The sequence below is a fragment of the Nelusetta ayraudi genome, unplaced genomic scaffold (assembly GCF_046127955.1).
Source record: "Nelusetta ayraudi isolate G7.1 ecotype Tasmania unplaced genomic scaffold, CSIRO-AGI_Nayr_v1 ptg000033l, whole genome shotgun sequence".
NCBI lineage: Eukaryota > Metazoa > Chordata > Actinopteri > Tetraodontiformes > Monacanthidae > Nelusetta > Nelusetta ayraudi.
The window spans coordinates 2,799,205-2,825,000 of NW_027466083.1; the positions used below are offsets into that span (position 1 = coordinate 2,799,205).

The 25,796-nt window shown below is 41.5% G+C and overlaps 1 protein-coding gene across 1 annotated transcript in view; it reads left to right on the forward strand.

Moving 5' to 3' along the window:
- brinp2 (bone morphogenetic protein/retinoic acid inducible neural-specific 2) overlaps positions 1 to 25,796 on the forward strand; it is a 169,687-nt gene that overhangs the window by 113,358 nt on the left and 30,533 nt on the right. The window contains exons 4-6 of the mRNA XM_076031543.1: positions 1,054 to 1,235; positions 13,046 to 13,151; positions 24,404 to 24,640. Coding sequence (XP_075887658.1) covers positions 1,054 to 1,235; positions 13,046 to 13,151; positions 24,404 to 24,640 — 525 coding nt within the window. The remainder of the gene's footprint in view (positions 1 to 1,053; positions 1,236 to 13,045; positions 13,152 to 24,403; positions 24,641 to 25,796) is intronic.

Sequence of the window (25,796 nt, forward strand, 5' to 3'; positions counted from 1 at the left end):
GTTAGAAAAGGTTTGACCGAGCCATTATGTCATAACATATCCCACTCGTGTACGACCGAATCACGGAGAAGTTGAGCCAGGATAACCGAGATATCATCGTGAGGATGTGCACATTACCATAACATTGTTGAGGCCCCATCACATCGTGATCAAACCGATTGACAACAATATTCACTTCAATATTAGATTTGGTTTCTAAACTAACAAACGTTAGCTCAAAATGTCTTTCACTTTAACTTTCATCAGAGTCAGACTTGTTGCTACTGTTCTCACATTGCTTTTGAATGAGATGCATGCCACCATGCAGAGCATTCATGGAATGACTGAACAGACAACAAAAGACTAGTGAGCATGTATTTCTCCCTGATGTGTTTTGTGTCGTGCTTTTACAAGAAAATGATTCATTATTTGAATCTGTCTGTTGTTGCTGGAGCTGAGACAACAGCACAGTGCCTGAGTGCCTAAATGCTAATGGGACTATCTTGATGTTACCGGCTCACAAGCATTGTGTGCTGATTTAAAATGCACACGGTAAGCAATCAGTTGCTTAGGTCGTTTGATCTTTTAGGCCTTAGAGAAAGGACAGGCTCACAATATCCGATATATCCGTAGAACTGTGGCCCTTTCAACGCCTGAATATCACCAGACTTACTAGCGATGAGCTTGTCCAAAATGAATCATGAGTCATTTTTTCTGCTCACTAACTAGCACACTATTGTGTGTAGTTGTTGATATTTTCCTCTTTCTTCACAATAAAATGTATGTGTCTCAAATTACCTGTATATATTAGTGGAAACTGGAAGTGGGTGGACCTTGTGTGTTAAATGCATTTCTACACACTTTGGGTAATAGTTTCTCCTCACTTACACTGTGAGTAAGACTGTCTACTAAAGTAGTAGTCTGACTGAAAACCCAACGTAGCCACAAAAGAAATTTCAAATTTATAGCAACTAATTAGATTATATCCTTCTTTGCCTGAAAAATATATAAAGTTCCAATGTGTACTGCTTGCTGAAAGTGTCACCGGGTCTACAACTGACCCTTCATCCACAGGGGAGGAGTCTCTGACCATCTTCCTGGACAAGCAGAAGCTGAACAAGAAGTCGGAGGGCAGCAGCAACAGCTCAGTGGTGTCTCTGGAGCTGCTGCATCAACTGGCCGCTTCCTACTTCACGGACCGTGAAAGCACCCTTAGGCGCCTGCACCACCTCCAAATTGCCACCTCTGCTATCAAGGTAATGTCGAGGTGCATGCAAGTTGCGAGATGCCAAATCTTAAATATGAGCACAGCCCAATATTTGCTTTCAGGCAGTGTTGGGAAATGTCCATTTCACCTCAGAGCAAATTCCCTGTTTTTCTTTTGGGTTTTTTTCCAGCAGCATGTTGACATGTGTTTTGCAGTCCTGCGCCTCCACAAACAGCCACCCATCTTGACCGACATGTGAACATTAGCTCTCGCATAAAAATGTCCCTTTAGGACGTATTGCTCCGTGCCGCACCTTTAACAAATAGGTCTACTCGCTCTCAAGGTATACATTCGAGGCACATCATCCCTCAAACGCTGTGGATATGAGGAGAGAGATTTTTTTTTTTTTTTTTAAACAAGCTCACCTGAATTTAAAGCAACTCATCCCACAGAGACTAACATACAGTAAATGTCACATTCCTTAGTAGTACTCATGGGAAAAATAGGTTTATGCATAGTGTCCCCTTTCCTTAATGCCATCTGGATTAAGCCCGACAGTGATGCATTCACACCTGGCGATGATCATTCTTGTAAGTTATCCTTTTTTCCACACAAATGGATTACTGGAGCTAATTGAGCATCTGTATCTAAAAACTTTACATTTGTTATATGGACAATCAACACCTGACTCATCCATCTATTCCATATGTAGAATCATAGTTGTGCCAAAACCTAAGGCAGTTAGTAATAGTAAGTAGAAAGTCCTTCCCTTCTCTCCACTGATTGTTAAATAAATGTTTTTTTCTTTTTGAAGATACCCAAACACGCAGTGAATCAGCATAAAATCTCATAATGTCATCCTCCTAGTTTTGATCAGTCTTTCATTTCCTTGACTTGAAATTTCTTTTCTTGACATGGCCAAGCGATTCATTTCTCACATGGGAACATTCCATTCCTGTGGCAGCAGGTGTGTGGGTGGCTGGACTGTGCCAATCCAAAGATGATGCGCAGATATGATCTGGCTTTTATGAGTCATTGCTAGGTGTCAGCTTTGTCTTTACCTCATATAAAGTGGATACTCGTACGTTTGTTTAAAGTGTGGCTCTGCAACAATACTGATTATACAAAAACCTACTCTCAGAATTTGTCTATATCTCCCAAACCTGAGGCCATGGACCTCAGCCGGGAAGCAGTGTATTTCCCCATCCTGGTCGGAAGGGAAGTCCTAACTCAAACGGAGGAGTTCAAGTCTCTCGTTCCCAAGTGAGGGTGTTAATAGGGGTATTTCTGGCATGGCCAATCAGACGGAGGCCCCTGGGGCCGACCCTGGACATGCTAGAGAGAACGTCTTGGGGTGATGTCTGGAGGTAGGGCGGTCCAACCTTCCCTGCTAAAGACACTGGACTGACACCACTACTGTGGAAGACAATTTAATGCTTGGCTCGAACTTGATCATTTTAAATTGCTGTATGTATCTGATGCTGCTGTGTATGTAGGAAAATTCAATAAAAAAAAGATATAAACAAAAATAAAATAGGTGGTTAATTGGATAAAATGGTATAGAATATTGGAAAACAACAAGGAAGCCCCCCTGAGAAGAATTAAAATTAAAATTGATTTAACGAAAGGCAAGTTGAATAGCCTTGCAGTTGAGCTACAGAGAGTTGAAGCTACAACTGGACAATCTTGCTGCGACTCAACTGTCAAAAAAAGTAAAGTACTTAAAAGTACCAGCTTAAGAACTTTAACATCAATAAAAAAAATATTTTTATATTTTTTTTTTTCTTTGCTTACTGAAGCCTGATGACTGCATCTCTTTATTTAAAGCTCTCATTTGGCCTCTGAGACACATTATCTGCTATGCATGAATTAATAATGAGCTGTAGGGAGAGGCTAACGAGCGACCGTCGCGTGGAACGCAATCCATTATCCTGTGCGAGGCAGTCAACAATTGTAGATAAGTAAATGGTTGACCATTAAGATCTCTTTTATGCACCAGTTAGTCCATTCTCTATGTGTCCGAGCAGATTCTGTGAAATGCAGGCTGTGCACATTCAGCACACACCACTGCTCATTCTTGTTTAACAGCATGTCTTCAGTCTAAACATCCACAGATGGCTGGAAAAATTTGAAAGAATCTGGTTTGGTCTCACCACTTTGAACAGGTCTCAGTAACGACGAGTGAAGAAAGTTTTTATTCATTAATTTATCAAGCTTTTAAGCAGGGAAGATGGCTACTAATTGTGATGCAGTGATGCCTCACCCACATTTTAAAAATGTCAGCAGAGGCGTTACTATGATAAGCAGCTCTCCTGCTTACGTAGAAAGTGAAGCAAAATCCAAAGAGCTCCTTTCAGCCCAGCACAACACTGAAAACACCAGCACAAAATTGACTTGGAACTTGATGTGTTAGTTGGCATGCCAGTAACACAAAAAGAGTTAGTTAAATATGTGAAAAAGTCAGTTATACATAATAGGACCCCTTTATATGTTTGAAAGCACGCTGGTGTCAGAAGTGATCTTTCATCAGAGGTGTATCCTGCATTACTATTTAATTGTGGGCCGTGCGTTTAGGGGCCGTGTGTTCAGCTGCACTTTTGTAAAGGCGTTCAGATGGAACTCTTCGGTGTCAGTAATGTAATATTAAAGTTGGAGGTGGGGAATTAAGGGTATTTTTAAACCTGGATCTCCATCTTTACACACTTTGCTAAGTGAATGATTCATGCTTCCAGAAAATTTATGGTGCAGTGAAGTGAAGACTGTTTGAAGTGAAGGCTTTTTCTATTAATTTTAGATATTGAATATTGGTACCTTGGAGTTGTTTTTTCTCACCATGCAAGGTCTGTTTAACAGTTTAACAATAGGTAGGTGACATTATGCAAAGTGTGAGGCTATGGGAAATCAAACTTCTGTGGAACAAGCCAGGGCGCAAGATAAAGAGGAAAAGTGAATGATTCGAATTTTACCTTATATTTTAAAATGTATATATACTCCTGCAATCTCAGGAAGAAAACAATTGTGTGCATATATTAGGTCTTAATGCTAAATTATCATTTAATAGTATGGTAATACAAAAACATGGTTGATTAAGGGATGTCAATGGACAATTTATTTTCATGTAATTATTTATATTAATGTTTTTAGCTTAGAAATATACATGAATATATTTATACATATTACTAATATATGGAAAATGGTTCATAACATTTTCCTGTGCAGAATCCTCGAGCTTCTACCAAATTCTTAATAGACAGAGAAACCTGGATTTTGCTTTTGCCACAAAGCCCCACCACCTGTCAGCAGCAAGGACATGCCAATAACTTTTCACAAACTCTGTTTAGGAAAATAAACCCTTTCGTCTCCCCAGACTGCCCCTTACCGCATGTTTGTCTGAAGCTTCACTTTCTTGAAGAAAGTTCTACAGCAGTGTGCTCCAGCCTCCGGCAGTCAAGGCAGGAGATATTAATGTCATCCAAAGAACTTAGTGCATTCATGTCCTCAACCTCTTTGTTGCTTCTCACAGTCTTGCAGATCATCTTTATCAATTGCATACCTTACAGTAACCAAGGTGAACACCATAATTGTGTTAAGTTTTGTACAATATAAGCAGAGTAACATTTATCGACTGCATCTTCTACTATCTTCATGACAGTTATGTGTTAATGTATTTATTCCCTGCTGCTAACAGTGCCAGGTGACACTGTTGAATTTTCAGATTTTTTCGTCGGTCTCACCTATTAGTGACTGCTGGCTGGTGGTATGCCTTCCTGTGAAATCTTAAACTCCATGCTTAAATAATAATATTATTCTCTTGTTGCAATTTGTTATTTCAGACAAAGCCAAAATGGTAGCTTACGTTCAGTGATGGGCCAGATTGAGCTAAAAATAGTGCATTTGTAGCAATAATGTATTACAATCTTGACATTTAGGGAGTTCATTCCTCCATCAACTCAAGATGAAACTTGGGTGGAAGCACTGTTGTTACCTGCCCACTTGTCAGCATCACACTACCTGCTTGTCTGACCTGCCCTTGATGAGCTTGATGAGATTAAGTCTTCAAAATCTTACAAAAATCTGTATACCTCGTCCACAGTCTTCTTCGTTGGTTTATCTGAAAACTTGAGCAGTCACAATACAATTGAAACGCGCTGTCAGGCAGCTGGATTGTCCACACCAGGGTTCCTTAGAAATATGGCGGTGCAAGATGGCAGCGAACTGGGAGCAAGATCCTTGACCTATGTATATTGTTAAATATAAATAAGAACTGTTGTATGGGTAGGAAGACCAAATTACTTTGATTGTACTGCGATTCCACTTTTACTAATGTATTTACTGGACCTTTAACTTTAAAAAACATTACATCTGCCATGGATGGTGATGTTAGAGGCCCTCTTTGTGTGTGTATTTGCTGATCCAGCGCTCGTTACACAGTGGGGAGCTGTAGATGTGTAGGTGGTCTGTTTGTTATGGTGTGCATGCAGTACGAAGGTCGCAAATGGTCCCCCCTGACCTTGACAGTAGCGAAACAGAGGTCCCAAAGCATTGCTGAAATACTCTTGTTGATGTACTCTGTGTCGCCAACACAGGGCGTCGCAAGCTCAGTGTCATTCTCTTCTCTGTTCTCCACTTCAAATTCTAAAGAGCTCTTTCATGCCAAAAACCTCTCAGGCTAGCAAACAGAATGCACAACAAACATTTACATTTTTACTTTGATTTCAAAACCTGTTGTGTTGCTGTCACTACCCTGTAGAATTCTTCATAGAAACTCACCACTTGTAATGTGTAAATGCAAATAAATAAATGAAATGAAAAAAAGCAACAACATAAAAATCAAACATGTTGTTAAGCATTCGCTGTTCACATCACAATCACATTAGACAACCACAACGGACCAGGAGAAGTGTTGCAGCACCAGTTTTCACCTCAAGCATACAAGGCTTCTATATTTATCTAGAGGCCAATGAATTATATGTAAATATCACTATAATTAAAATCAGACCACCACATTTGTTATAATGGATTTGAGTTTAATCCTGATTTGTTTTCTCTGTTTAACACATTGTCATCAGTCTCCAGCTCAAACTCATTGCAAAAGGCCGACTTTCAAACTGCTGCGCATTAGAACAAGTCAATCACTTTTTTTCACTCTGCCCCCTTTTGCTCTGTACATATACTATAAATAGAAATGAAAAAAAAAGTTGAGTGTTTATTTTTTTTTTTTTTTTGCCCCAGTTATCTAATCTGCTGGAACTGCTTGGATGAAGCACACTTACGCTGTTTTTGAAAGTTAAACTCTTCATTAATAATAAATAAAGATGTTTTCCAAACTGGAGCTTTGATTACTTCTTATTAAGTTATGTATTATTGATCTTGTAAGCTAAGTAAAAAAAATAATAAGTTAAATTATCCTGGCTAGTAGGCCAGTTCCTCAGCCAGAACTCCACCTCTCTTTATGGAAGAAGGGTTACAATAAGATAACCCAACAACTTGGCGAAACACCAAGTGATTGAAGACAATTCCCTGCTATCCAAAGGCCCTCTGGCGAGACTCTCAACTTCTCAGCAAGGCACTTGAGCTCCATTCGCTGTGGTCTGCTGCTCACAGACTCATGCTGTCTACCGTGTAAAATCAGATATGTTAGTAAAAGAATTAGTCATCCAAAATAATAATAATAAAAAAAACAAGAACTGCTCAACAAGTAGTGTCTCCCAGAGAGCAACGTCATTAGTTCACCCTGATTTATGGCAGCTGAATTGAATGCCTACAAAGTCACAAAGCTCCAGTCGTTCCTCCCTCTGACAAAACACGTCTCTTGAAACGCTGATAGGCAGATAAACAGTTGCTGTCTTTTGTCTGCAAAGTTGCGCAGTAGCTGTAATTTTTAGTTGACAGTTTCGACTGGCGTCTGAAGTCTTCCTCAGAGGTGCTGCCTGACAGCTGCTGTCATGTCAACAGCTGTTTTGAGCCCGCGTGGCCGGCCTGAAAGACCTGATGTGTCTGGCAGGTCGGCTCCGGAGAGATTCCCATGAGTGTGAGAGCATGTGTGCTCCCTCGTCCCTGCTGATGGGGCGGCTGATGCGTTTTCAAATATCTACGGCCTCCCTGATCCAGCGCTTTAGTTTGTTTATCGCCGATCCTAGTGACTATAGTGACTTCTTCCCAATCCAGGATGTGGTTGTTTCTTTGGCAGCGGTCTGAAATGAAAAACAAGACCACGAAATGGAAAATGTCACCTCACAACAACAAAGTTCTGGGTTAGAGTTGGCATGTTCTCCCTGTGTCAGCATGGGTTCTTGAAAGGTTCTTCGGTTTCCTCCTACAGTCCAGAATTTTTATGGACTCATGTGAGGCAGATCAGGAATTCTAAATTGGCTGTAGCTGTGAATATACAGTAGCTTGGATCGGCTCGAGCGACCCCTGTGACCCTGAGCGCAGGAGAGGCAGCAGTAGACATTAGACAAAGGTGCAAAACACACACAAACAGGAGAAAGTATATCATCATCATTTAAATTATATTTCTAAATGAGTGTCTCTTTTGTGAACCACCTGCTGGGATGTGTTTTGCCTGGTTGACTCATCGCCCAGGAGTAACGGACACTGAGTGGGACGCACTTGACCCGGGTCCACGGATACCTCTGAGCTCACTTTCTCCGCAGTGCTGAGTGGTGGGTGGAGACATTATGCATTAGCTTAACCTCCTTGACTGAGGAGGTAAAGCTAATGATTTTTTTCTATTAATATTATTGTTAATATTATAATTACTTATTTTTACCATTCTGTGGACTGCTTTTTTCTTCTTTGACATTAAATGGAGACGACTGCTCAGAACTTACTGTGACCTCGTTTAGTGTGATGCACAGAGACGCAGAGTAGCTTCAGAGCAGCACAGTGGTTGTCAAAAGCAGAATCCAACAGGGAACCGCAATCAAACACTTCCTCAAAAAAAATTTAAAAAATGAAATAATGCCTCCCTGCCTTGAAAGTGAGGATGATAACTGGCAATAAAAAGACTCAATGAAATAGAGTACAGCAATAGAATTACAGTGCTGATGTCTCATGTTCCTCTTTTTGGTGTTAGTGGTTGAAGATGAACTCCTTGGCCACTTGATTGGGTACACACATCTAGTGCCAGGGACCAAAGCAAGTGTCAAGTGAATGCATAGTTGTTGGCACTAATGTGCTGCTCTCATAACTGCTGATCTACTGGTTGACGTTTTTTATGAAATCGCAACCATCTCTCGGCTTTACGGAGAATTATGCGAAAAAAGCAGAATCATCCACACATTCATCCATGTGAGGAATAAAATGCCTTGTTGATGTCAGAGGTCAGAGTGGGCAGGCTGGCTGGTTCTGCAGAACACACAACACAGAATTACCAACCTTGAAACTCATTGCCTGCCCCATTCTTAAGCTCCCTTTGAACAAGCTGTCTTCATGTCATGTCTTGCGCTTGTCAAGCAAGTTGTGTTCGCCGCCTGCCGTCTGCATGCTGACAGGCACTGAGCTGCTGCCACTTGATCGGTTGATTAGCTATTTGTCATAACAAGCAATGAACACTGTTACAACCAGCTCGTGATTTTAAAAAGGGAAAAGTTGTAACATAAAAATAGTTTGAGGGTAAAAGAAGAAAATATACTTTATTATCCCGAACAAAAAAAGGCGAGGCAAAATTGCAACTTAGGGTGAACAGTTGGTGCTGTTAAATCAATAAAGAAGGATAACGATAAGAGACTCTTCAAAAACAAGAGCTATGTATCTAAACGGAAAATGTCAAAACGGGAACAGAAAACCTTGCTATATAATCTATAAACAAAAACACAGAAACAGCACCTCTAAGTCTGAAAAACTCTAACATAAAAGGCACTATCCGAAACAAGTTTATCTCAAAAACCAAAAGAAATAGAAAACAAATCTAGCCCTTGGCCGCTCCGAGGTAGTTTCGCTAACAAAGAATCTTGGGAGCACGAGTTCACGAGGCATTCTGTCGAATGTTCAGTCGTGCCGAGGACAAGAGGAATGGCTGCCTAAGTACGGGGCTGTCCCGTGATTGGTCGCTTGCGAGTGGATGAGCGGCAGACTGCAGGCAGGCTTGAGGGGAGGAAGCGGGACCGAGCATACCAATCGAACTTGGCGGGACAGCAGGCAGGGCAGCAGTGCACCAATCAGTGGATGGCGATCCGGTGGCCGTAACAAACAGTTTACCTGAAAAGTGGTCAGTGATTCATGTGTGTGTTTGATGGCCTCATATAACAGCAGAATAGCAGTGAAATGGTTTCCACTGTGCACATAGTTCACTTGTATATATTGCATAGCATAGTTGCCTTTATTGAGAAAACGAAACACAAAGTGTTCCAAAACCTCCCCCCAAAAAAGAGATGGCCCTGGGTATCAATCTGGCTTTATTGTTCCAAAGTGGCACCGACGTTCCGGTGGCACTTTAAATCTTGAGCAAACAAGGAGAAAAGGTGCCGCCGGTGTTTCATCTACCATGAGATCAATACACATTTGGTTGCGCAATAAAGGAACTGCTGTGTTTGTGTTTATGATGATGACTAAATGGACAATCAGGGATGTGATGCATCTCTCTCTCTCTCTCTCACACACACACACACACACACACACACAAACTGCTGTTTAACAGAATAGGGGTTCAGACAGGTGCATTAATAGTGAGGCTGGTACAATGTCGATAATAGTGTTTTCATTTACACAACCTCTTAAAATGCACACTTTTGCGGCGCTATTTCAGCAGTTACATTAATGTGCCGGGACAGACAAGCACTTTGTGGATTTTATTAATATTGGATGCCGAGCTGGAGGATGATTTGTCCAGACTGGAGGCTGGAGCGGAGTGGATGGGCAGAGGCTGGCTGGGTGGCAGAGGTGCTGACCGGGAACAGACAGGCCGGGAGTCAGGCCTGACAGGAGGGGAAGCTGTGGGGCAATTTAGTGCAGCATGAGGGACGTGAACACAAAGGAAATGAGGATTACCACAAGGCCCAGAAATAACAGCACTACACAGATTAAGTCACAAGGGAGCAGCGACAGAGAGCCGCTCAGAGTGGAGCAGCGACCAAACAGGCGGCGGTGGAGGAGAAGCGAGGTTGAGCTGATCTGAGGGGGCCAGGTGAGCAGCTGTGGCTAAGTCTCCCTCTGCTTCCTGGAAGCGCTCCCTCAGCGGCTCACTCGACATGATGGGACTTCGGCCGTCTGCTCTCAGTAAATCCACCATCCATTTCTCTAAGAAGTGGAACACAGCAGGAGAGGCTCGTGAGAATGCGTCGTTCTCTTCTGGTCCTCTGATGTATTTAAGTGGCGAAAGATGAGAAGTGCATTACGACGACTGACTGCACTGAAGTGCGGATGTGAATGAGCAATGAGCGGATCCTTTTCAAGTGTCATCTGATCTTTCATATTCAGTGCCATGTCCGATTTCCCTCCCGTTTTTGGAAAGAAAAAAAAAACCTGCTAAGCATTGTTATATTACATTAGATTGTTGATACTAAAGTCTCACAGAATCTTCTTCAATCTTTGTGTGGACAGAATCCAGGATGTCACCATGATTCGTTTTGGTGACATTTGATGACTGGTTGAAAATCCTTTTTCAGTTGCAACCGTAGAGACACAGAGAGGGGCCACTCTGTGTTTGCTTCTCTTCATGTGTGCGCTTGGAACATAAAAGTCTGGCTTTACCATTTCAGAAGAACCCTGATGTTTGGGTTCAGGCACCCACGACAACCTCTGCAGCTTTCCTTCGAACACAAAAGGAGTTTGAAAATAAAATTTGGTCTAAAGAAAAGAAAAGAAAAACACATGTACGTGCCACGAGTGAATATTGTGTGTGTGGGCAGAAAGTAAACGAGGTTGAACGATCTGCTCAGCAGAGGGCTCTTGGGAGTTGAAACAAAGGCAAGAGAGCAGAGGAGGCGGCTCTCAGGTGGATTGTCAGCGCAGCTCCTTTCACGAGGAACAAAAAGGACAAAACTCACAGTTCTGATGTTTTTCTTTCTGCAGAGAAATAAACAAACAATGCAAAATATCAGACTCTACATCACCACAGTCACTGACGATGTTTCTGGTCCAGTCTGTTACAAAGTAAGTTGGAAAAGCACCCAAATTATTTTTAAAAGAAAGAAATAGTAAAACATACTGGCATTATTGCTTCTTCAGCTGAAATTAGACATTTTCTTGTTTTCACAACCTGAAAATAAGAATTTCAAGTTAAGCTTCATGAATGTTTATTAAGCAAACAAAACCATATAGCAACCATGTTGCATATTTCAGTGATTTGGAATGGCACAGTAGCGTTACTTGCAAAGGGTAAACATAGTAAATAGGTAATACATAGTAAATAGGTTGATTACTAACCTTAAAAGTCCAGCCTGTAAAATTTGAAGCCGGGTATTTAAGGAAGCCCGACTGACAACATGTTTCGTATTCATGGCAGTGTCAGGTGGGCTTCCTTAAAAAAACGGTGGCGCTAACAGGGAGCAAGACCCTTATTGCTCCGTATTCATATGTATATTCTTGTATATATGAGAACCGTTGTAAGGGTAGCAAAACCAAATGACTTTTATTGTACCACAAGTATACACTTTATTAATGTATTTATGGACCTTATGTTGAGCTTTTTAAAAGTCATAAATCAAGCCAAATTTTACACATTGGACCTTTAGCGTGAAATGGTGTAAGACTGTTTTACTCTTATCAATGGACATTATCAGCTTCTACATATGTGGGTACAAAACACTGTGTAGTCACCTTTCCCCCTCCCCTGATCTCCCCTTGCTCTCCACATTCTGGCCTGCTTATCTCAGACATCTCTGTGTTTTCAAGATATCCCCGATGAGTATCTTACAGCACTCCTCAAGGCTTTCCTTCGTTTCTGCTGATAATGGAGCCAATCTGGATGCATCACAGTGTAACAATGAGGAGGATGGTGTTATTTTTGGCAAGAGTAAACACAGTTGCCCCCGTCGTCCCCCGATATAAAATTCTGAGATTTTGTTAGGACAGTAGTTGACCCAATTCCATTTTTTTGGGAAATATTCTTTCCGAAGTGTAAAACATAAACATTCCTTTCTTCCTTTCACTGATGAATGGCTTTTATTTTCTCACGCTGTGTACCTCTCTGTTGCCATTTTGTTTGACAGATGATTTTCCACTCATTGCATGTCAAGTGCAGTGTTTATTTGATCATATATTGTATTCATTGCCATCTAGGCCACTGTATCTGGGCCAAATATCACGACTGCATGTCACATTCATTGAAACTGAGTGAGTGAGTGAAACTGAGAATCAAGAACAAATTTTCTGTACGGGCAATAATTTGTTTCTATTTGTACCTACTAATAAGACACACGGCAGTGGGTTAAAGTCTGCATTTACCTTCTTTATAACTACTGTTCTGTGAATTCGGCCAAACCACCCAATGAATTGTGTTGATGTGACTGCATTACACACACAACACAGAATACAAACACAGTCTAACACGAGGACTCGGCCACACGCGTCTGCTGGAAGCCTCGATCGAACCTCCTCTCTGCTTCTCCACTACAGCTGCTTTTTATCGAACTTCTCAGACACCAGTGCTTGTGACTGCCGGCTGGAGACGGCTGACACAGTGCCAGGCACCAGTGGCTGCAGGTGTGGGAGTGAGACTAAAGGTGGCGTTGCTTCTCTGGTGTCAGAGAGCTCTGGCGCGCTCACTCCTTCCCCACCACTGCAGTCTCACGCTCTGCCTGCCACAAGCTGTGTTCTTGACTGCCTACAACAGGGAGTGAGCATCAGCAAATGTGGCAAGCACAAAACAGAAAACACATGTATATTTAACTAATCTGTCTGTCCTCTGTTTCCTAGGTAACGGAAACAAGGACGGGTCCTCTTGGATGCAGCAACTACGACAGCTTGGATTCGGTTAGCTCAGTGTTGGTGCACAGCCCAGAAAATAAGATCCACCTAAAGGGTATGGCAACACACACACACACACACGCACACACACACTCACAGCCAACATCTCCACCGAGTACCCCGCAGAGGTTCTCACCTCATGTGTGTAACAGTTGGCTGCTGTGACCCTTTGCTTTACGCTGCAGTACTTTATGTCTCTTCTGCCTGACTGCCTCTCGGCCTCATGGGAAATCTGTTATCTTACCAGATTGACCATGACGAGCCACAGTGACCCCAACCTAACCCCATCCAACTTCACATCAGTGCAGTCAGTGCACAAAAAAAAAAAAAAGACATTGTAATCCACAGGTGACAAAAGTCATTAGCAGATGATCGTAGTCGTGGGGTTGGGGTGGGGGAGGGGTGGGGAAGAGGGGGGTTGCATCAGCGCAGTGGGGGGAATCATCGCCATGATCTCACACCACTGACTTTTGCAAGCTATGAAGGTCAAGTGAGCACCTAGTTTCCCAGTGTGACAATGCCAAAGACAACTGTCACTCGTGCATTTTCATTCTGTAGTGCAAGAACAACATAAATAACAGCATACAGAAATATTTGGAATTACTTTAAGTCAATGTGGCGAGGGCCAATCACATGAGGCGATGTTCAGAGGGATATTTCTGTCTTTGAGTTCATATGTTCGCTGATTGTGAACCTGATACGACTGTGGCCTCTGAGATAAATCCCACTCAAGGTCTCCTGGTCTGATGGTCCGTCGTTGTGAAACATGCCGCACTTCTGCAGGCAACACAATGTGCAAAGCACTCATAGACAGCGGCTGAATGCAGCATGAGAGGAGGCAAAACTGAGCAGAGCACTCAACTGCTTTGGACATGCGTGACAGTATGAAGCGGATCATACTCAATAAAGAGTAAATATAACATGACCAATGCAAACTTTCGTTTTCTTAACTGACAAGCTTCTAAATCTGAATCTGAATCAAAGTCAGTTGGGAGAGCAGCAAAACAATACTGGCTACTGAGAAAGAACCCACAGATGCCTCTCACTTGAATCTCCTTTAAGGAGAAATACATACATACGATTAACACCATTAACTACCTGTTGAGTAGGGTTAATCCTATTCCCTGTTCCCGTCACGGTGTGTGTGTGTGTGTGTGTGTGTGTGTGTGTGTGTGTGTGTGTGTGTGTCTGTTGTCAGAGAAGAGTTTTTCTCGAACAACTAATGTAGAAAGTCTGTCTGAGAAGGAGGAGGACACATTTACCAGGAGCCTTTTGACTGTGAACACCATCTCAAAGTTTTTTAAAGGCCTGCAAAAAAAACAGCGCTGAAGCCAAGAAAAGCAGCAAGGAAGCAAGTAAAACTGTGTCCCAGAAACTAATTCAGATCCAAGTAGCCAAAGGCACCAAAACTGATCAGAACATCCTTCCTTCTGCTCTTCCTCTTTGTGTGAATCCAGGGAGCTGTCCGTGGTGCTGAAACTGCAGTCAGACAGGCCTTCTGTCCCCTGCACTCTGTGTGTGCTGACTCTTCCACCTTGATTTGAAAATAATGCATTCTGTTCAACAAAAAGTGACTTGCAGTCATCTTGTAGTGTCGTCACAGAGTGCGACACCTGGCTGCTTGTGTTCTAATAATACAGCAGTCATTACTAATTCATTGCAAAATTACAACTCAATGGTCCGATGGAAGACACGTTTAAAATGTTCCCTTTAAAAATCTGTTATGGTAGAGTGTGAGTGCTGCTTGATAGGGTTTTTACAAACAAAACAAAACAAAGAAAAAAAAACAAAACAGGGCAGTGTTTTGTTTGTGTTTTTTAAAATCCCGCCTCCAATCCCCTTTTGCTCGAAATCTAACATTGCCCATTACTATAGCACAGCACACCCCCTGCTGCTACAATGATAGTCAGCTGAACAGAGATCAAGCTCTTGTTGCCATTCATTGTTTGTGTGTTTGTTTTTGACATCTACAGCAGGTTGGACTAGTTAAATGGTCTTCCTATTGAGATTTAAGTTTATGGAGAGTTAAACTAATTTCCTCCTCCCAACCCCTCCCTCCCCCCTGTGCTCAGTTACAACCCCCCTTGTTTTCTAGAAAGGCCACGTTTGTTTAAAAACCGTATGAATAAATATGTGTTTAAGGTTTATGAGATCTGACAGAAAGCTTGTAGTCGAGTGTTTTTCCCATTTCCTTTCACTTGATATTTTTTTGGGTTGGTGAGGTTTTTTTCTTTTTTGTGGGGGGGAAGTGGGCGGCAATGTCACACACAGGCTTTCAATAATATATATGTGAAAAGGTAACATATTAAACGAATTTAGGATCAGTTGGGGGATAATCTTCTTAACAATTTACCAAAAAAATATATTTTTTATTTTGACCATCTCACAAATCCTTTAAATGTAAGATCAGAATTTCACATACGTCATTCCAGACGAGCTTCAAATGCTGTGCTTGAAACTGTTGTGAAGAATAATTTTAGTCCACCGAAGCTTTTTATCTGCCTCTGAATTTGCAATCAAACAGTCTAGGACTTTTTATTGTTCAGTACATTTGTCTTTTATTGCTCGCTGATAGTTTCATTCTGTCGAGGAAACAATAATGATACAACCTTGGATTGAATTTGGTTTGCACTCTTCACTGCAGGTCTTAATAATTCAAGAGGTTCTTTCTGAACACAACTTTGAGCCTGATCACAAGATCTTTCTCTTTCTGGCTCCTCACACATAAGCCTGTAGTGAATATTAAGCGTTGTGCGCTGACTTTGTTATGGACAAAAAGATTAAAAGTGCACAACACAAGCAGGGATATCAAAGTACCATTATCCCTCCCAATCACTTGGCCCTATCCTCTCATCACCTCCTCTCAGAGCTGTGAGCTTAAGGAACAACCACTCGTGCTGAATCTCGAGCCTCCTCTCAAAGGGAGACAAAGAAGGGAGCTGAGTTTCTAGTAATTTAAGCTTGTCCTTGAAACTGCACCTGATCCCATGTGTAAGGTATCACACATTTCACTGAGCCGAATCTTCACAGTGGCCGCTTCGGAGTTATCGTTAAAGCTGATGTATAATGTGCTTTGCTGTTGTAAGGCCAAAGGCAAGGATGCTGCTGGAGTAAAATGAACCTGCCTTTTAACTCTGAAATGATGAGTAATGTGGTGACAGAGGGATCTTTTTTAAGAACTTGCTTTGTTCTAGAATAATAATGAAACAAAAGAACATTTTTGTTTGACATGGTGTTCATCATAAATGAAACGCAAAAAAAATATTACACAGTTGTAATACGAACAATAGCACATCCATACGACATGTAACTGCTCCCTTCATTACTTTATGGGAACTTAACAAATTAAAAACAGCAGCATTAAACATGTTGTGTACATATGTATGTCCAGTATGTAGTAGACACAACTTTTAGAGACAATGAGCTTTCATACTGCCTTTCTTTCCTCAGTTATTAGATCTATTGTAGCAATGTACAGGTCACATTAGACTTTTCATTAAGACAACATGTCCTTGAAAAACCAATTGTATTTGTTTAAGGTAACAGAAAATACACTAATGTGAAATTGCAATTTAGAGGGTTTACTGGGCCAAAAAATTAAATTAGACATTTATACTGGCACTGAGAGGATTTGAGCATTTTGTTAGGTAGACCACAGCAGGACCATGACTCCTCAGACCAGGCAATGTTGACCTTCCTGCTCTGCCTTCTGGAATCAGCAAAGCATGTTGACCCAGGGAGCTGCTGCTCACTGGATATTTACAGTTTTCTGGACAACTTTCTCTCAACCGGGGAGATCAACGTTTGCGTAACTCACACAAAAATCTGATATTCCATGTTCAAAGGCAAAAGCTTAAAAATACCCCATTCTTATGCTCAGTTTTTGAGTATTTGAACAGATCACTTTGATGTGCATAAATACCAGGTTTTGATAAACAAGAATACCAGGTTCCCCTTGGCCAAAGCACAGCTTCTTGTAGTAAGTAACCCCATCGCTCAAGTTCATTGATTTTAAGGAACTTGAGTAGCCATTATGACATTACCTTAATCAGTATCTTTACACAAGAGGAAGAGCTTAGGCATCTCATTAGTCAGGCGCAGTCAATTAGGATGTTGGTCCTTGTGCTTCCAGCGAATCTCTTAGATGCAATCCCATACAACGGACTGAATCAATAGTGGATGATTTATTTCTGGTTTACAGATCTCCTTTCCAATTCTTTTTCATCAATTTACTTAGAAAATAGTCATTTAAAATGTATGTTGCATGTCAATTACAAATGGAGTGTTTCCCCAGCAGTGAGCAAAGGTTAAGTCTTCTTATAAATTTAAGGAATTTTGCTTTAAGGACTATTGTAGAAATGAAGCTGGTCTTAAAAGACCAGCATTGCCTCTGGCTTTCATAATAAATGAAAATTATTTTGCATTAAATTGTCACTTTCCTTTAAATAATGTGTTGTTCAACCCATTGACTGCACAGAAAGATGGATAGAGTTTCCGGTTTCAAAAAAATATGCCAACGTGGAATTGCACAAAACCTGCATTCTATCATTTAGCCAGCAGGAGCTGCTTAATGGGTTGCAAAAAAACTAAAATCAATGTGGAATAGAGTTTTAAACAGGCTCTAATGTCCATTTGGTGTGATTTGGTTGAAATTGAAGTGAAAATGGCCAAAAAGTTGTCGTCATGGCTACTGTTTAGTATCCAAGTGTAGGGGGCTTACCAGTAGGTGGGTGGGTGTCGGGGCACCTTTATCTCTCTAGAAGTATTTAGAAAAAACAAAAACAAAAAAATGACTCTCTGTAACGTCTGCTACATTATGTGTGCAAAAAAAGTAACACAAATTCAAAGCACACGGTGATCATTCCCACACTGTATTATTTTGACATCATTTCAGGCGATGTCCTGCTTTTAGGTCAGAAATAAAACTATCAACAGCTCCCTGGACGCCCTTTTAAATAGACTGTAGGAAAACTTCTAACAGTAGCCCAGTTGCGCCTTCAGAACTCTGCTGGACACCCATCAATTGCAGGAGCAGAGCCTCAGGACAGATGCTGTGTGACACTGGTGAGCTACTGCGGGGGTAAGCGGAATCTCAAGTGCTTCCCACTGCTCCTGGCATTCACTGAAACAAATTCTCAGACCACCTGTCACCGTGTACGATGGGATGTGTAAAGGTTTCCAAAATTCTCAAAAGGCCTCTCCTCTTCATGTTTAAATCTCAGAGGTAAAAGCTTCAGAAAGAGAAAGAGAGGAAGAACTATAAAGAGGCAGAGGAAATGCATCATCCTCTAAGAGGTCCTTGGAATTTGATGAAGACATTTTTCCCCTTGGAAACTGCCCTCTTACGGTCGTGTCAACTCATCAGAACATACTCCATTTTTGTTCGCAAGCTTTGCGCACAGTTACCACCCGCAACAGAAAATATTTTGAAGGTTTTTGAAAAGTGAAGGAACCCGACTGAGGAAAATGTGCATTGGAACATACATACAACATACAGTCACGTCTGGCCGCCAGATTTGGCACCAAGGGCTTCTAAAGGGTGCGTTCCCATATAGTCAACCCAGAGCTTAGCGCACCGCAGAGAACACACACACACACACACACACACACAGTGGGACACAAACAGAGATAAGAACAGGGCGGTGATCACGGGGGAGGCTTAAGAGCGTCAAATTGCTCAAAATGGAAAGCCCAGCCTCTGTTGGAGACTGGCTGATATGGAGCGAGGGAACCAAGCCTCTGTTATTTTTTCATGGCTCTGCTGCCATGATATAAATCAGCTCCTGGATGGGAACAAATCTTTATGGGTAATGACCCTAAAAGCCTCCATCAGAAGTTGCCCAGAGATTTTTCACCCAAACTCTTTGGTGAAAAGTTATCTATCTGTGTTGACATTCTAACACAGATAGAGGATGACATGATACATTAATGATGATGTGCAAGTCAAGTAACTGACTGACCACCAACTCTTTCTCCTCACATAATGTGAATGCACTAAAATATTATGTCATATATCTCTCTGCACACAGAAACATTTCAACAAAATGAAAAATGCCATTGTAGTGTATATTACTATGGGTGCACTACATAGATAGGGTTGGTTCCCATTTTTTCAGTCAGCGATCCCACACCAACACAATAAACTACAGGACAGGACTTTTCTCTGAATGTCTTGCAGTGTTGCTTTCACCAGGGTGTGTTTTGTTGTGAACACAGTGTTAGCACTGAAACACTAACTTGCCAGTATGTGTACAAGTATTGATTGACATTGGTCAGGGTTAAGTTCTATGCAGTGATGCAGAGCCTTTCCACTGAGTTGACATGTATATAGAACAGAACAAATTACTCTAACGGAACAGAACGGTCGCATTTCAAATCAAAAGTGTGCAGTTAAAAAAGAAAACGGGTGTTTCTAACAAACAGCAAAAAACTGGGTAAGTTCTTTAATTAATTAATTAATTAAATTCTAAATAAGTAATACTCCAAATGTGAATTACAAGAATACGATTCGCAGCAACAGCAGACAAGTTGGCAATCTGTACTGTGTAATATTTCTATAAACAGAAAACTAAATTGCAACTGGATTTTTTTTCATTTTTTATGTGCATTTCAAATTGACAAGGGACTAAGGAAATAGTATTGTAATAGAAAAAATATTGTAAATTAATAAGTTCTCAAATCAGTAATTTAGCAGAGAAAGAGGCTGCTAGCATGTCATTTTTTTCTTTCTTACTGTCAGTTGGCTTTTCATTTCCCCCTCATTGATCGATTGCACATCCACAAACTGCTCTTAGCCTATAGCCAGTAAAGATTGATTGCTTTCAATTTCCACTGTGTTTAGTGGCCATTAAAGATTGATTGATTGATCCATTGAGTTGTTAATGGATTGTCTTCAGACTCCTCTTCACAGTTGTGCCTAGTTATGAAAGGACACCAGTGTTAGATTAACTATGATATAAATAAAATGGAAAATAAACTGTTTAACAGCTTGTCGGCTGTATCTGACTGGGAGACTGTGAGAGTGGTGGAAGCATAATAAGACTTATATCTTAAAACATCTCGGGAAGATTGGAGAGGTTTGTTTTTATCTTCAAGCGCAAAGGATCTATATACAATATTATTTTACTGCAAGGTTATGCAGTTTTGCACTGTATGCACATCACTAACTCACTGCACATCCTTAGGGCCTTCAGGGTAGCGAGAGGGGCTTTGATGTGCAACTTGTCAATTGTGATTTATGTCAGTTATTATACACTCAAACAACGTTTTCTCTGCTGTTTGTCAGTGTACTGATTGTGTATGTTGTCAACCAACTGATAGTTTTGTTTATTTTTCCACAACTTTTTTATGATGCATTCTGGGAAGGGTTGGAACGGATCAATTCAGTTCTTCCGTCTTTTTTCATGGTGTGTATGTGTGTGTGTGTGCGTGCATGCATGCGTCTGCATTTGGTCCAAACTCATGTGAAATCTTGTTTCACTTTTCTGCATATTATCACCAACGGTTGCTGGCCACCTGCTTGAAGGTTTTTATGCCGCGGTTTGAATTACCCTGCCGCCCATTTTCATTGAGTTCTCCAGAAATTGGATCTGATTTCCTTTAGAATATCTCTCAACAGAATCCCTGGAAGATTAATATTGGCATATCAGTGTGAATGAAGCAGAAGAGAAAGCTTGCCAGACATAGCAACAGTAACCATGTGGGCAGGACTTGAACTGAAAATGAATTGTATGAAAACGATCAAATGTATGAGGTGAACTGTAAATTAAAGTAACATATTTCAGTGAATTCTGTATTTTCGCACAGTATAAAACAATACTCCACTGCAGACACCATTTGTTCCCAGAATTAGTTAAAGATAGCTATTATTTTATTTTTATTTAACCTTCATTTATTCAGATCTCGTTGAGACCCGGCGCCTCATTTTCAAAAGATACCTGTCCTATATAACAGTGCAACATTCTTTGTTCACAGATACACTAAGTGGCATTTCGTGGAAATACTACAGGTCTAATGCAGAGACAGATATGTTCATCATAAAACATCAGACATCCATTTTCAATATCCACTTGTTTCTGCACTCAGGGTCACAGGGGTCTGCTGGAGCCTGTCATAGTGCGAAGGCAGGGTGACACTCTGGACAACATCAACATCAGACATCAAATTGTACGAACACAAGTGCTAAGAATGGAACAGGGACAAGTTCAAGAAAAAGTTTTAGGTCCCCAAGGGGAATCAAGTTGGATAACTTCAAACTCTGCTGCAATGAGTTCCAAGTTGAGAGGGTAGAGGAAGTGCATGTCATTCTCCCAAGCTTTGTACGGACTGAGGGAACATTGAAAGTCATGAAGTCCTGGGAACGTAGGCGATAGATTCTTATTGTTTGGTGAAAAGAAAAGACAACTCTCCTTTAGTAAAGTAAAAATGAAGAGCAAACATGGTTGAGGTAGCCAGAGGGACCCGCTGCACAGTTAACAAGGCAGTGAAACTATTGTGGTTAGACTCGGATAATCATACTAGGAGAAAAATAATAAAGATACAGAGGTACATAAAACCAGTGAGGTAAGAGACAGAAAGCATACAATAAAACAGGAACCATCAGACAAAGGTACAAAGTGTACACTGTGAAGACATTTCATTCCACTTATATCGCATCTTGGTTTTGTGAGTGTTCTGCCACGACAGGAAGAAAAAGCTTTTGTTCTCCACATCGACTCTGTCGTCACAGTGGCCACTCCGCTGGCAGGCATTGAACAGTAATAGATGACTTATGGGCTGAAGCAGCATGCTGTGAACACAGTGCAGTTCAAGAAGATAAAGAAGGCGAAGGGAAAGAATGCAATTCATCTCTATCCATTAAGTATTTGCTGGATGAAGGTGCCTCCCTGCCACTTTTATCTGCTCAGAAAAGAAAAATGCCTGAAAGTGCAACAAGGTGAAGAACCGTGAAAATTTTAAAAAAAAAAATTTCTGTGAGCTGCTCACTAGAAAGACTGGACAGAGAAGGCACTCGATAGTGGAGGTCAACATTGCCAACATTATTATTTGTGCTGACTCCACATTCATGTTTGTTAAGATGTTCGAAATGTGATTCTAAAGATTAGGTGGCAGTTTTTCAACTCAGTATTATTGAATGGTGACATTTTTGTACCTGATGGCTGTTAAAGTTTTGTTTTTGTTTTTTTTTGTCCCTCTTTACTTGACGCGTCATCTTGTCCTTGAGCAATTTGAGTAAAGGCGATCCTTGCAAAGCCAGAAGAAGTTGGTTAACATCAACCCTGGCAGAATGACAGCAACCTAACCTAAATAATAACACAGGGAGAAAAAAAAAACAAGTTGAGTGGAAATAAGAGCGGAAGACACACAGAAACAAGTGCACTGAAGGCAAAAGTGTTATTTTCCTGTCTTCCAAAGTGAAGAAGCTCCTGCCAGACTCAGATATATAGGACACAGCAAACACTCACACATTGACACCTACACACACACCTGTACACACGCAAGTACTGGACTTCAAAGCACCTGCCAAGCCACGGAAGAAGAGAAATGCAGCTAATTACACCTCTTCCCAGGCTATTCAGAGAGAAAATACCAGAGCAGAGGCATGGCGGTAAACGGTGGCATTGACCTGGAGGTGGCAGTGCTCTCCTCACGTGATGCGGCTAGGTAGGTTGGGAAGCAAATTGCTAATTATTAGACAGGGCACAGGAGGAACATGTGACCAACAAACCGATACGAGGGAGCAGGGTGAGCACAGCATCATCATTCCGAGACATTCCAGGGCTCCTATTGGATGAGCTTTTGATGTCTGCCTTTGCTAAAGCTTGAAATTATCTCTGTTAATTGGTGACGCATTATTCAATTAATCTGTGGCTGCTATGTTTCAGTAGGCCAGAGGCACCTACTCTTTTTTCTAGTCTGCCTTCGTCACAGCAGCCAATTTTGTGGAAAAAACAGAGGTGTTCCTGATGCGATGAGCAATGGCTTTGTAAAGACAGGGAGCCATTCTCATTTCTTCATGGATGTCTAACCTTGAATTGTGCACCTGGATCGTTCAGATTACAACTCGCTCATCCATCTTGTCAACCTTCAGTTAAAAGTGTTTTCAATTGGTCGAAAAATTACTGATGGCAAACATGTTCAAATTGTAGTAGAATTCAAAGACAATCAGCTTCCCTTAATAATAGAGAGATAATTGTGTGAAGCGACTGCCCGAGGCTGCTCCGCATGTGTGCATCCCAGTTGGACATTATTGTCACTTTAAAGAAAGAGCGTTGCAACAGCAGTTAGGACTCTGCTTGATGGCTGATGCGGTTTTGCTTTAGTCCCAACTGGCTTTGGAAAGTGTGTGTAGAACACCGGGGAGTCCAGTCAGCTGCCACTTTATAATCTAAAATTGCTCGTTGACAGATTGTGTGGGCAATAGAATGAGGAAGAAAGGAGACTGAAGTGACTTTGAACCTTTGGCGAGGTTGTTGGTGCCAGACATGGTGGTATGAACATTTTACAGCCGGCTGATATACTGGGATTTTGACACAACAAACCATGTGTAGGGTTTACAGAGAAGGGTCCCTAAAAGTGAAAACACCTTGATCCCTTGTAGATGACAGGGGTCAGAGGAGACAGGGCAGACTAGTTGGAGTTGACATAAAGAGAAAGACAACAGTAATGCAGAATACCTTGAAGCAGCACACGCACTGGCCACTTTATTAGGTATCTGAAGAATCGTATAGTGGGTGTCATCTACAGCACAATGGCTGTGGCATGCAGCTAATGTGGCAAAGTCACAAATCTGGTTGGTCCACAGGAATGTGATATACAGGCAGTTTGCCAGAAACCATCCGAGTTTCCCCTCCCCTTTCCATCTTTACCAGAGGGATGTTTGCAATAAATCCAAAGGATTTAGGAAACATTCCATCTGCTGTGCCAGGCTGGAAGATCTCTGACCCAGGAATTTACTGCAGTTTCATAGATCAAGGAGAATGAGCGATGCCAGAAGGTCAGAAAGTGTTGGTTTGAGTTCCCTTGAGAAAATACAGGAGCTTTTGACCCGTTGTACAGTATTTTTTATTTTTATTTTTTTGTAAGTTAGGAGGGGGGGGGGTGGCATTTTTGGGTGGCAAGCATTGTTGTGAAAGCATGGCTTTAGTATCATTGAAGAAGTTCCATCCCATCCATTTTCTTTGTTTTAGATGCAGCTCTTCATTCTCAGAATAATCTTGGTTGCCTTTCAAAACTAAAATTATCTAACACTGTGCTAAAAATGAAGACCTTACCATGTGTTTTTATTTATCAACTTGTTTTTTCCAGGCTTGCAAGATGTCCTGCCAGAGTTCCTGCGTGGGCGTTTTGTGGAGGCAGCCCTCAGCTATGTGGCGTGTAACTCAGAGGGCGAGTTGCTCTGCCGCAAAAACGACTGCTGGTGCCGGTGCTCGGGCAGATTCCCAGAATGCAACTGTCCCTTCGCCGACATCAAGGTCATGGAAGAGAACCTGGACAAGAGCAAACAGGCCTGGAGCGGGTTCAACCAAGAGTTCATGGAATCAGGTAAACTCTATAGAATGCTATCGTTGGGCTACAGGCGATGAAGAGGTGTTGAAGATAGTTCTTAAGTGCACAGAAAGAGACACGACAAAACAAAATAAAAATAAAAAACTGTGGTGGGAAAAAGTTAACTGCAGTTCTTCTGTTTGAACCGATGACTCAGCACAGCAAAGCAAACATGGTGGTGTAGCCTAGAGTCATGGAGTACGTTTACATGCACAGCTTCATTGAGCTATGCTCGCAATTCCAGACTTTTGTCCCGGTATACATGCAACTGAGAAGATCGAATTATTGACAGAAACGTGTGTAATCCTCTTCAACGGTCAAGGGCGAGTGACAGCATATACACTTTACAGCCTGTGATGGAGGCACAATATGTCAAAAAAGGGAGATGAAGAGGGTCACCTTGTGGAGGAAGGGTGAGCGCTCCACCCACAGCACTGTGCAGTACAGTAACTGGGTCGATGGTCAAAAGGTTTGTGTTTCCGTCATGCAACCTGTGCACAGCCAACTTTATGTCACGCTTATGACATGTTTATGAGGTTCATGTCATGTCAGTATACAGTTGTACAGTGACACCATACTTGTCACCAGGATTGAAATTGCAGCTGTTGTCTTGTCTGGTGGTGATTTCTTAGTAAACAACGGTTTGTGAATTTGAATGACTCTTCTAATGAACGTATTTGATTTTGAGTACAATGTGTCCCATTTTCACTTGGAGCCAGCTGCTACTGTATATCCACACTGGTGCAAAATGAGGAAATGATAAAAAGAACACAGCGCTCCTCTTCTTCGTATGGCGTCCCAATCATCAACGGATTACTGAAATTCAGGGTGACAGTAAATGTAAAATCGAAATTCATTTTTCTTAAATCTATTTCAAACTACTCTACTTCAATCACTCACAATTTTTCATCTGAATAGCAGCAACTTTTTATGTATCGGTTTGTCATCGGTTTGATTACACAACTGAGATGTGGCTGGCTGAGGACCACCTGGAGTGGACAGGTTGGCTGGGATGTGTGGAATAAGATGTTCCAGTTTGAGGTGTAGCAAGTGCAACGGTGGGGACTGGCTCCAACCTGGCTGCAGTCACTAACACATACCCTGTACCTGTGAAATGTCATTTTGGAATTATCTCAGACTTTTTTTTTTTTTT